The sequence below is a fragment of the Primulina eburnea genome, chromosome 2 (genome assembly GCF_022965805.1).
Source record: "Primulina eburnea isolate SZY01 chromosome 2, ASM2296580v1, whole genome shotgun sequence".
Classification (NCBI taxonomy): Eukaryota; Viridiplantae; Streptophyta; class Magnoliopsida; order Lamiales; family Gesneriaceae; genus Primulina; species Primulina eburnea.
In genome coordinates this window covers 6,162,787-6,173,361 of record NC_133102.1, presented here as the reverse complement: position 1 = coordinate 6,173,361, position 10,575 = coordinate 6,162,787, and the positions used below count along the sequence as shown (strand labels likewise).

Genomic DNA, 10,575 nt, shown 5'->3' with positions numbered 1-10,575 from the left:
GGGTTTCGAAATCTGGAAGTTGCTGGATAAACATATATGACGCATTGCGAGATATTCAAGTTCATAGTTGCCAGAATACTCAAGGCTATATAGTTTAAGTATCGGGATGCCGTGGATGCTAAGCTAGGTCATAATCCCACTTACCTTTGGGGACGTAGCATTCTTGAAGCTGGCATTAACTAGATAATTGAATATGGAAATTCTATTAAAACCTTTGAACACAAATGGGTGCCTAAATTCAAGAGTGATCTGACGGTTGTTGAACACATCTGAGGGACTGCCTATAGTTCATGCCTTTATTCTAGACGAACAATGGGATATAACATTGCTTCGTGGTACCTTCCCAGATTTTGTAACTGAGGAAATATTGCAAATTCCCATTTCTATCGAGGCTGAGTGACACACTTTTGGATGGTTGATGCAAAAGGGAATTATTCGGTGAAGGTGGGATATTGCCTTTGGGTTGGACTCTATGAAGCTCCAGAGAAAGCGATCAGAGCGCTCAAGATATATGCTTTTGGTTTATTCGTACACCGTCGCTAATTTGGTCATATGTCGTCGCTAAATTGGCGACGGTTTAGTTTCTCAAAACCGTCGTTAATTAGCGACGTTTGCGACGGTAATTTTAGCGACGGTGTTAATTTTCGCAGCTAAAACCGTCGCTAATTTGCTTAGCGACGATTTATTTCGTCGCAAAAACCGTCACTAAGCAGAATTCTTTTTGTATTGTGATATGTTTGCTGATGGAAAACCTCTGCAGAAGAGGAAATTTGAGGAACTTGCTATGAGAGGAGGGGCTAAAATCAAAACATTAACAATTTTTTTTAAAATAATTTTTCGAAAACATTTTTTCATAAACATCTTTCAAGTAATGCCAAACATTCCCTTGCACGTGTATAAAATGGGAATAATTCCTTGCATGTGTATAAAATGGGAATAATTCGAGTGATTATTTGTTGGCGGCTTCAGCATCAAAGTCGCGTTTGGCTGAACTAGAATCGCATTTTGCTGATATCTTAAACCAAGTCAACTGAATTAACTGACATCCCCAGCAATCATATATCAAATTATTATTTAATAAATAAAATTATTATTTAATAATTTAGATCCTTAATGAAAAGTTAAATCCGGAAAGTAATTTTGATACAGGAAAAAAACATTTTTATCATTCAAAAAATATTATTTATTTATCCTTCATATTTTAATTTTCCAAGATGATTTTTATTTAAAATATTTAAAAAATAATTTATTCTTTTTTCTCAATCGCATTTATTGTGTTTATCACGAGTCAATGCCAACCACCCTGCCAGTAAGTATGACAATTCTAAATAATATTAATAATAATATTTTTTTACGCGTCCACATCTACGCCTACTTGCCTGCTGCCCTGTCAATCTCCCATCACCATTTCATGATCCGAATTTCGTTGAAGATTCACTCGGGATCCCTCAAAAGCACACACCTTTCTCTAATTTTCATGTGAGATTTTCTTGTTGTTTTGTCAATTTCTGGTGAATTCTCGTCTGGGTTTTTGTTCATCTTTAATAATTATATTTCTGCGTTATCATATTGGTATGTTTGTATTTGCCTTGATCAGATCGAAATTTAAGTCACTCTATTTGTTTTAACATTCTGTAGAAACCAGAAAGAGATCATAATTTATGCATGACACCATTGAATTTGACTGATTTTTTTCGGAACATGGGTTGAGTTATTTGTTATATGGCAATTAACGTTCGTCTTAGTGCCTGTATTAGCCTTTGAATTTGTTTTAAGGTTAGGGTCAGTTGTAGGAACTTTTGATATTTTGTAACTACGTAAATATTTCTATGTTTAATATCAAAGTAAAATAAAGTAAGACGCAGAGCCTAAAATCATCTTTATTAGCTACGAGGTATTATAATCAAAAGCTAATGATTTTGGCCTTTTACTTTTTATTTGATCCAGTGATTCGTTGAATTTCAATGCGTGTGTTATGCTATTTATGTAAAGGAATTACATATTCTTTATTTTTTTTTCCTGCAGACGCTGACTTGTAATTAACAATGGCAAGTTCGGATCTTGATTCTAAGAAATTTGTGAAGGAGTTTTATATCCCTAGCTACATACTTGTGTCTGACTTGGAGGCTGAGTGTTTACCTAATGTACCCGAGTGCCCTGTTTTGGTATTTATCAATTCCAAAAGTGGTGGTCAGCTTGGTGGAGATCTTCTCATTACTTACCAAACCATACTAAACAAAAACCAGGTAAAATTAGCTTTGCTTATTAGTATTTACTTTTTTCAAGAATAATGTTTTTGGTAGTGGAGCAATCAGCTTTTTATCACAAGTAACTAGAATCTTTGACTTGCAGGATTATTCTGTTAGTTTAACTTGATATAAACAACTTTTACGGTCCTCTTTTGTTCTTTCAGGTGTTTGATTTAGGAGAAGAATCTCCCAACGGTGTGCTGAATAGGATTTTTACCAACCTGGAAAAGCTCAAGCTTAATGGAGACGAATTTGCTTCTGAACTTGAGAAGAAGTTAAAAATAATTGTGAGTTTCATCACAGTAGATTGTGTGAAGTTGATCTTTACTTTTATGGTTATCACCTTCATTTCTATTTTTCCAAAGCACGTGAGTCTGTAACTTTGAAGGTTGCCGGGGGAGATGGTACAGCTGGCTGGCTTCTTGGAGTGGTTTCTGATCTAAAATTGACTCAGCCGCCGCCTATTGCTACAGTGCCTTTGGGAACTGGAAATAATCTTCCATTTGCATTTGGATGGGTACGAAAAATTCACCGCCTTTTGAAGCAATACCAGCTGATGCCCTTGTGGATATGCTTTTCATTTTTAACTCTGTTTGAGCATGATTTCTGAGGACTTGAATTAGCCTATTGCTATTGGAATGCATTAATTTGGATGTTGGATAATATTCTAATTCATTGCCATCGACTTTAATAACATTTTCTCATCTGACCTGCAATCTTCTAATGTTGGAGTGTGTGAACTTATATTATCACGATCAGCTCAGTCAACGTGACAGTTACTTCTCTGGGAAGAAATCCATGTTGTTGTTTCAATGTATTTGTAAATATTCAGTTCAAAATTCTGTTTAAGCCTTTTGTTTACAGGGTAAGAAAAATCCTGGAACAGATCGTAATTCTGTGCTCTCATTCTTGGATCAAGTGCGGAAAGCAAGAGAAATGAAGATCGACAGGTAACTTTCATTCACCTTTATTAAATTAAGGGAGTTCTTTTTAAATAATATGATTGTTTTAAGCTGTTACAATTTGAAAATAATTGCTTCTCATGGATTTGTCTTTATTTAAGATTACCTTTCAGTGTGAGAGACAGCATAAGGAACTAATTGCAGTATTAGCTAGGTTTTACACTCCGACAATGTATATCTCTGACATCCATATTGTGGCGTGATCTTCCTTTCATTTAGGAACGGGATGACCTTTATTTTTAGTAATCTAGCATTCCACACTCTCCTACTACAAAGAATTAGTATGGTAGACAGTTGTAAGGTCTCGTCACATTATGTTCTCTTTAGCTCATAAGGAGATCCATTGTCATCATAAAACCAACATTTAATTTATGTTTTTCATCGTCAAGCAGATCCTCAAATCGTCACCTTCTAACTACTAGGTATTACCCTCATCAATCATGCACGATCATAGATGAACCTTTAATGCACTCCTATCCTACAAGTGATGTGCCAAAATCGGTATTCTGTTCATAATTACAGTTTGTATTCATTCATTGTTTTTCACCACCTCAGAGTTTGGTAATGATTCATGGTGTTAAAAATCAATACTGGTTTAAAGTACATTTACAAATTTTATATATATCCCTGAGGCAGTTGGCTTGTCATTGTCTTCCAGTTGGCATATTCTTATGCGGATGAGAGCACCAAAAGAAGGCTCGTGTGATCCAATCGCCCCTTTGGAGTTGCCACATTCATTGCATGCATTTCATAAGGTTTCTTCAACAGATGATCTCAATGTGGTAAGAAAGATATTTTTCACATTTAGATTATCAGCAACTCATTCTTGATCATTGCATCTCACTGTAGTGTTGTAATTTTCTATGCATCTCAGGCAGCATCTGATGTTGCGTATCTCTGCCATGCCAGTATAATTTGTAGAGTTGTGGACGATAAATAAAATTTGTCTCCTATGAGCTCCTTAGTACTCGATGACTTGGATATGACCTTATATTTGTAACATCCGGATCCTATAATCCAACTATGATAAATTTCAGGCAACCTCAAGAACATAAACAGTCTAAATCAGTTAGTTACAACTAAGCCTGTCCGGTTTTCTTATCATCTATCTTAATCTGGAGAGCATTTTGTCCTCGACCAAAAAATTAAGTTGATAAGTACGATTACATTAACATGGAATGAAACCAGGCTAAGTTGCTTTTAAATGTTAATGTATGGACCATTTATTTGACTTATGCAACAAACAATTTAATGTCTTCATTTCCTCTTTAAGTAGGATCTGATAAATGCTACTTTAAACTTGAAAAAGACCGCTTCTCCTATCTTACTGTTTACATTTGTGAATGTTTCAGGAAGGTTGTGATACATTCCGCGGTGGATTTTGGAATTACTTCAGCATGGGTGAGAGAATGGTTCCCGATTCCTGTGCAAAGCTACAGCTTATAATAAACTCTGCTTCTTATTTCTGCTCCGTGTGTTGATATTTTTATGCAAGGTTCTCAAAAGCATGACGAAGCAGCTTAAGCGGGCTTCGTACCAGATTAAGTGTGAAAAAGTGTTTTTAGTTTTTATTATAATCTTAATTATATCAAATTATTAATAGATTAAATAATACATAAACATAAAACTTTTAAAAATAAATTTATAAATTTTCAATTTATCAAAAACATGTGTCTCAAAATCATTAATTATGTGGAGTGAAACTTTTGTAGATCGTTGTTGGATCAAGTGTTATCTCTTAGTCGCAGAGAAAGGAAGTGTCAGGGACAAAATTTATCACATGCATTTAGCCTTTTCTTTGTTTAAAAATTTTATATTATTAAAAACTTTATTTTAATAAATTTTAAATTTTATAAAAATAAAAAATAAACTCTATTTTTTTAAAAAAAATACGTTTTTTTACACTTTTTACACACTTAATATGGTCAACCAAAGGGTTGAAAACTTTTTGGGCTCTTTTGTCCAAAGTGAAGCTTTTTCCTCAACGTTCAATCGCCCCAATCGACTCTTTTTCGCGCTTTTTAGAACACTGCTTTTATGCTGTTAAATACTTGTAAATGCTGCTGTACTTGAGCCTTCAAATATTACATTTTTCGAGATGCTATCTTTATGCATTCTATACCAGCATAGAATGGTGAAAAGTGTGACATATAAAAGCTTGTGCTGGCACTTGTCACGGTCAAAGGCATTACTTATTCTCCTTTTGCTGTGTTCAATTGAGTTAACATCTAGCTGAGACATTCACATGTTTTCTTCTATGTACTGCAAGAAATTCACTTCTCTCGTTCTATTTAGGATGATGCGTTGTGGTTTTTGTTGTTTAGTATGGATGTTTAATTGTTTAAATTGGACTAGTTTAAAGAATTCCAATAAAATATTTACATTTTACATAATAAACTGATCAGAGATCAATAGTAATGACTTTGATGTATCATAGTAGTCACAGATGTGCAAGTAGTGGGATGCTGCAAACATTTCATACATTTGCATGAATTTTTGGTTCACAATTCTATTTTTCTGTAATTAGGAATGGATGCACAAGTGTCTTATGCATTCCACACGGAGAGAAAGCTGCATCCAGAAAAATTCAAAAACCAACTACATAATCAGGTGTTGTACAAATATAATATACACACATTGTAATTTCCATCTCTACAAACAATTATATACCATCATATTTTTTTTATTGAAGACAAGTTGTCTAGTTTGAAAGTGGAACGGTTTTTTGCTGACTCTATAAGATACAGAGATATATTGAACATTCCATTAAAATGAGAATTCACTGTTGACTAAATTTATTTCGCAGCATGCAAATATATTTCATAATCGATTTCAGAAATATCACTACATATACAGCAGAGAAATGAGTATAAAAGCCTCAGATAATATCACAATCTGTTTTGAGTACACCAAATATTCTTTGAGTTCTCACCTTTAATCAAAAGTTTGTAACTCTGGCATGCCGTTGGTAGATCTTCAGTCAATAGAACAATTTTGAGGGTTTTTCATAAACAAGAATGTAGATGGATTTCAACTCATTTCTGTTCTATCGCTTGAGTATGTACTGAATCTTGAAACCAGTATTACTTGATCAAAAAAATAAAATAATGTGTTTTCCTGTAGGTATTGCTTTTAGAGATAATGTTCTCATAGTTGTTACTATTCATTGGCTGGAAATTAGGTGGTTCTTGGGCATGTCGTAAATTTACTGTAAAATATGCTTCTATTGTTCTGGCAATAAAGTACACAGCTTTCACGCCCACTAAATTGGGGTGTATGATATGCTAGCCTTCAGTGCTGCTTTAGCATAAATTTTGTTGATAGCTTTTCGTTTGTTATTGTCACAAGAGTCGGGAACAAGATATGCATTCAACTGGTATTATCTTTGTTATAAAGAGTGATGCTCTTATTTTGTCTCTTAGAGTACATATGCAAAGATTGGATGCTCACAGGGATGGTTTATGGCTCCTATTGTTCACCCTTCTTCTAGGTGAGATTGTGAGCATTAACCAATATAATTTTTGCTTAATTATAAATTCAAAAAAGATCTGATGGCTGTTTTTAAATAATTGAGTCGCTTTGGAGTTGCATATAATTGTCCACATCACTAAAGGAACTCAACATATGGCAAATCTCTTGATCATCAAATTGTATGTACCAGTATCGGCAGTATGTGACTACCAAGTTAATTGACATTTTTACATGATATATGTCAACTTAATTTTATTCGATCACTACACATTAAACTTCAGGTGAATTGTCTTCAGCAGTAAAATGCCGATGCTTAATACGTTTCAAGACATCATTGTTTTATTTTTTAAAACTTTTTATTAATAGCCTAAGCAACGTGATCAACAGTTTTCATAATCTGTAACTTCTTTAATCTATTTTCTAACCAGTTTCTTGGTGTTTGGGTGTGTATAATGGATTCCATGTGTAATCGTACTAACTTATAACTACACTATCTCTAATTTTCCATAATAACCTTAGTTGTTCCTTTTGGCTAATCTTTTTTCACATCATCATGAGAAATTCAGTGGTGCATGTTACCAGAATATGAATAAGATTTCTGACTTTTGATGGTACTGAAAGCCTGAGATATTAATGAAAATTTATGGCACACCATCAAAATGAATGCTGGCCTTATTAAATTTTTAGTGCTGCGTTCATAAAAAAGAACTACATGTCATCTTTCATAGGAACGCCTGGATGTTATTTCTTGTCTGAAAACTATAAAGTTCACAAATAGTGAGATCTTTAATTATTTTTTATGTTATTTGTTCAGAATGTCCCATAATAACGTAGTTGTGTCTCTCGCTTTCTCTATAGAGTTTTGGTTTGCCGGGAACTAATGATAATTGTGACACAGGAATATGGCCCAACTTTGCAAGCTGAAGGTCATGAAAAGACATGGTGATTGGCAAGACCTCCACATTCCTCATAGGTACGATAATTATTATTATGCCTAACTCTATCTTTTCTGATGGAGCTCATACTCTTGAATCAGTTGCATATTGAAAGTTGAAATATTGTGCTGTAAATTAGTTGAAGAAAACATGATGAGAATCGGCACTTTCTAATATTGAAAAGGAGGGTAGCATCCAGCTGCTGTCATTTTTTCGCTTTTTTTTTTGTCAGATTCCTGGTTCTTGAAATAATGGAACATATATTGTTTTGTGCTTCTGATACTTTAATCTCTTGTCTAACCATGCAGCATCAGGTCAATTGTATGTCTTAACTTGCCGAGTTTTTCTGGTGGACTAAACCCTTGGGGAACTCCAAATATTAACAAACGACGTGATGTCAGTAGTCTCCAGATGCATGTTTCCTTATCTCTATTCTCAAACTTGCTCTTTGGAAAGATGGGAGATGACAACATCTGGAATTATGTATTTGATAACTTTTATTCTTTTTCATCTTGATATACAGAGAGACTTGACTGCGCCTTATGTAGACGATGGCCTTATCGAGATTGTTGGCTTTAGAGATGCTTGGCATGGACTTGTTCTATTTGCTCCGAATGGACATGGGACACGTCTTGCACAGGTTCAACTTGATTATTTATTAAGTACTTGATTTGCAGGGTTGTAAATTTAATATCTGTGATTTTTCGCAAATGATAATTTAGTTAATTGCCTGTATTAAAAGAATTGATACAGGAAATGTGAAATCAACAAAATCAATAGTGTGATATAGTTACAAAATGAATTTCCTTTGCTTTCTAAGAGGCTATGTGATGAGAACCTCAATAATACATTGATAAGGGTCCGTCTATGAATAATTGGAATCTGTCAATTACACGTAGACATCGAATTTATCAAAATTATATCTTTTAGTATCTGGACTTATCACTGCAATAAATAGAAAAAGGTGGTGTTCAAACAAATTTAAAACCTTGATGAAATTCTTTTTTTTATCATCATATAATCGTTGGATTGGTTTAACAAGTCATGTCAAGATCTAAATTCTGGGATCTGAGTTTGTTGTATTCGGTTGAATACATTTTCAGGAACTCGCCTGAGTATTGATTCCAGGTCTTATCTGTATATTTTAGAGTCTAGCAATACTACAAGTATACGGTGCTCCATAACTGTTAATTGCATAGATGGTCAGGTGACAAGAATGCACTTCATTTAGACTCCATCAGATATTAACAAGTTGGTTGCATCAACTACCTTCAATTGTCTCATGGCCATCCAAATAATGGAATCATGACTGCAAGGAGTTATAAGTCACTTAGCATTTCAGTGAAATCAAGCCATTAATTCTTGCTTTTCTTGTGTAGGCACACCGTATCCGCTTTGAGTTCCATAAAGGTGCAGCTGATCACACATACATGAGAATTGATGGGGAACCATGGAAGCAACCTCTTCCAGTCGATGATGAGACAGTAGTTGTAGAAATTTCTCATCTTGGCCAAGTTAAGATGCTCGCTACTCACGATTGTAGATCCAAAAGTATTATGGAGCCGTCATCTCCTATTCCCCAATATGCTGATGAAAGGGATAGTGACAACGAAGACGACTCTGTTGGAGATGAGTGGAGAAAATTCGGGGCAGCAGACACGTTCAGGATTCCAGATGAAGTCGATATTTCTCATTTTAGTTAGCCTCTCTCTCTTTCCCTTCCTATTAAGAACAACGGTCTGGATGGTGCTTTTCTGCCTCGTTATGGATATCTGGTTTTGCATATTTTCTTCTTTTTTTTTTGTGGTGACACTAAGCCAAATTATTTTTGAATAAGTGTGAAGGGTGATCATTTGCTGATATATATTGTAGGTGTTTTTATTCAAGTCATTTGTTAATGAAAAAAGCTGTGCAATTTTTTTAGGCCCTATCAGGTTAGTCTCGGTTATATGCTGTCCCGTGTATTTACGTAAAATAAATTTTATTATTCTTGCAATGTAAATGTCTCTGAATGTAGTATAGTTTTGGGATTTGAGTGTGCGAAAGTGATCAAGGGAAAGGGAAATATATGGAGGAAAGGGGGCAGGGAACTGTAACTATGAAAAGATTGGAAGATCTGGCCAAGTAAGGTGATAGTCTCGTAGATTCGTTCCCATGGTTCGATCCTTCCCGGTAAAACATGGCGTGTTGGGTGCCAATCTTTTTTACATTTCTGTTCTCCCTCACAACAAATAAATCTTCAGTGCATTTCAGCATTGATCTTGCAAAGGATAGTACGACGTCACCGGGGATTTTGAGGATATGCATGCTAGTTTTAAATGAACGATGTCTCACTGTCAAGGATTCATATAACAAAGCCAACTCCTAACCGAGAGATGAGCATTAATGCTAGAACAAGATCAATGTTCGGCAGGCTCGTACTTCAAATATTTAACGCTTGGGATCGAAGGGTCGATCAACCAACCTCCGAATGGTTTGAAAAAGTATCTTGATTCTTAACGAAAAAATTTTTTTTTGCAAATGACCTTAAAAAATGCAGGATAAACCAACCCCAAATGAAAATTAAAAATTGAGAAGGTTAGATTTTAAATTATGGTCAAACAAATGACATTTTCTTAAGTGTTTCGATGTATAAAAAAAGAAATATTGTACTGAAATTGGAATTGGAATTGAAATTTAAAGCCATGAAATTGGAATTCTATTTTGGCGTTTGACAAGGATTTAAAATATAATTTGGAATTTATTTGACAATAAAAAATTATATTTCTTATATTAAAAGAATTATATGGCTTATTTTTAAACTTTTTTTATTAATAATATTTATATAAATTCTCATATATTTTTTAAATCAAGAACACAAATGTATTTTTAACCTATAAAAAATATTTTCATTAGATAGTTTTTTTAAGAAATGAAAAAATATAAAATTTATGAATATGAAATTAAAAATAAAGTTAC

General features: G+C 34.0%; 1 protein-coding gene across 3 annotated transcripts; it reads left to right on the top strand.

Annotated features, from left to right (window-relative positions):
* Positions 1-1,329: 1,329 nt before the first annotated feature.
* Positions 1,330-9,633, top strand: LOC140822786 (diacylglycerol kinase 5-like). Of its 3 annotated transcripts, none has more exons than XM_073183666.1 (13): positions 1,330-1,479; positions 2,026-2,246; positions 2,414-2,536; positions 2,638-2,766; positions 3,114-3,199; positions 3,870-3,993; positions 4,564-4,612; positions 5,739-5,821; positions 6,634-6,701; positions 7,581-7,655; positions 7,926-8,013; positions 8,141-8,257; positions 8,997-9,633. In XM_073183666.1, exons 2-13 carry the CDS (start codon positions 2,046-2,048, stop codon positions 9,318-9,320), a joined length of 1,467 nt encoding a protein of 488 aa, XP_073039767.1. In that variant the 5' UTR covers positions 1,330-1,479; positions 2,026-2,045; the 3' UTR covers positions 9,321-9,633. The 3 variants fall into 3 exon arrangements, with proteins under 3 accessions (XP_073039767.1, XP_073039769.1, XP_073039768.1); XM_073183668.1 differs by having other exon boundaries at positions 1,403-1,511; XM_073183667.1 differs by having other exon boundaries at positions 1,427-1,572.
* Positions 9,634-10,575: the final 942 nt, after the last annotated feature.

Excerpts from the sequence above, each read along its gene's own strand:
- LOC140822786 (XM_073183666.1), top strand. The coding sequence starts at position 2,046 with ATGGCAAGTTCGGATCTTGATTCTAAGAAATTTGTGAAGGAGTTTTAT. Across the intron at positions 2,247-2,413 it reads CCATACTAAACAAAAACCAG|GTGTTTGATTTAGGAGAAGA; the intron begins GTAAAATTAGCT and ends TTGTTCTTTCAG. Across the intron at positions 4,613-5,738 it reads TTGGAATTACTTCAGCATGG|GAATGGATGCACAAGTGTCT; the intron begins GTGAGAGAATGG and ends TTCTGTAATTAG.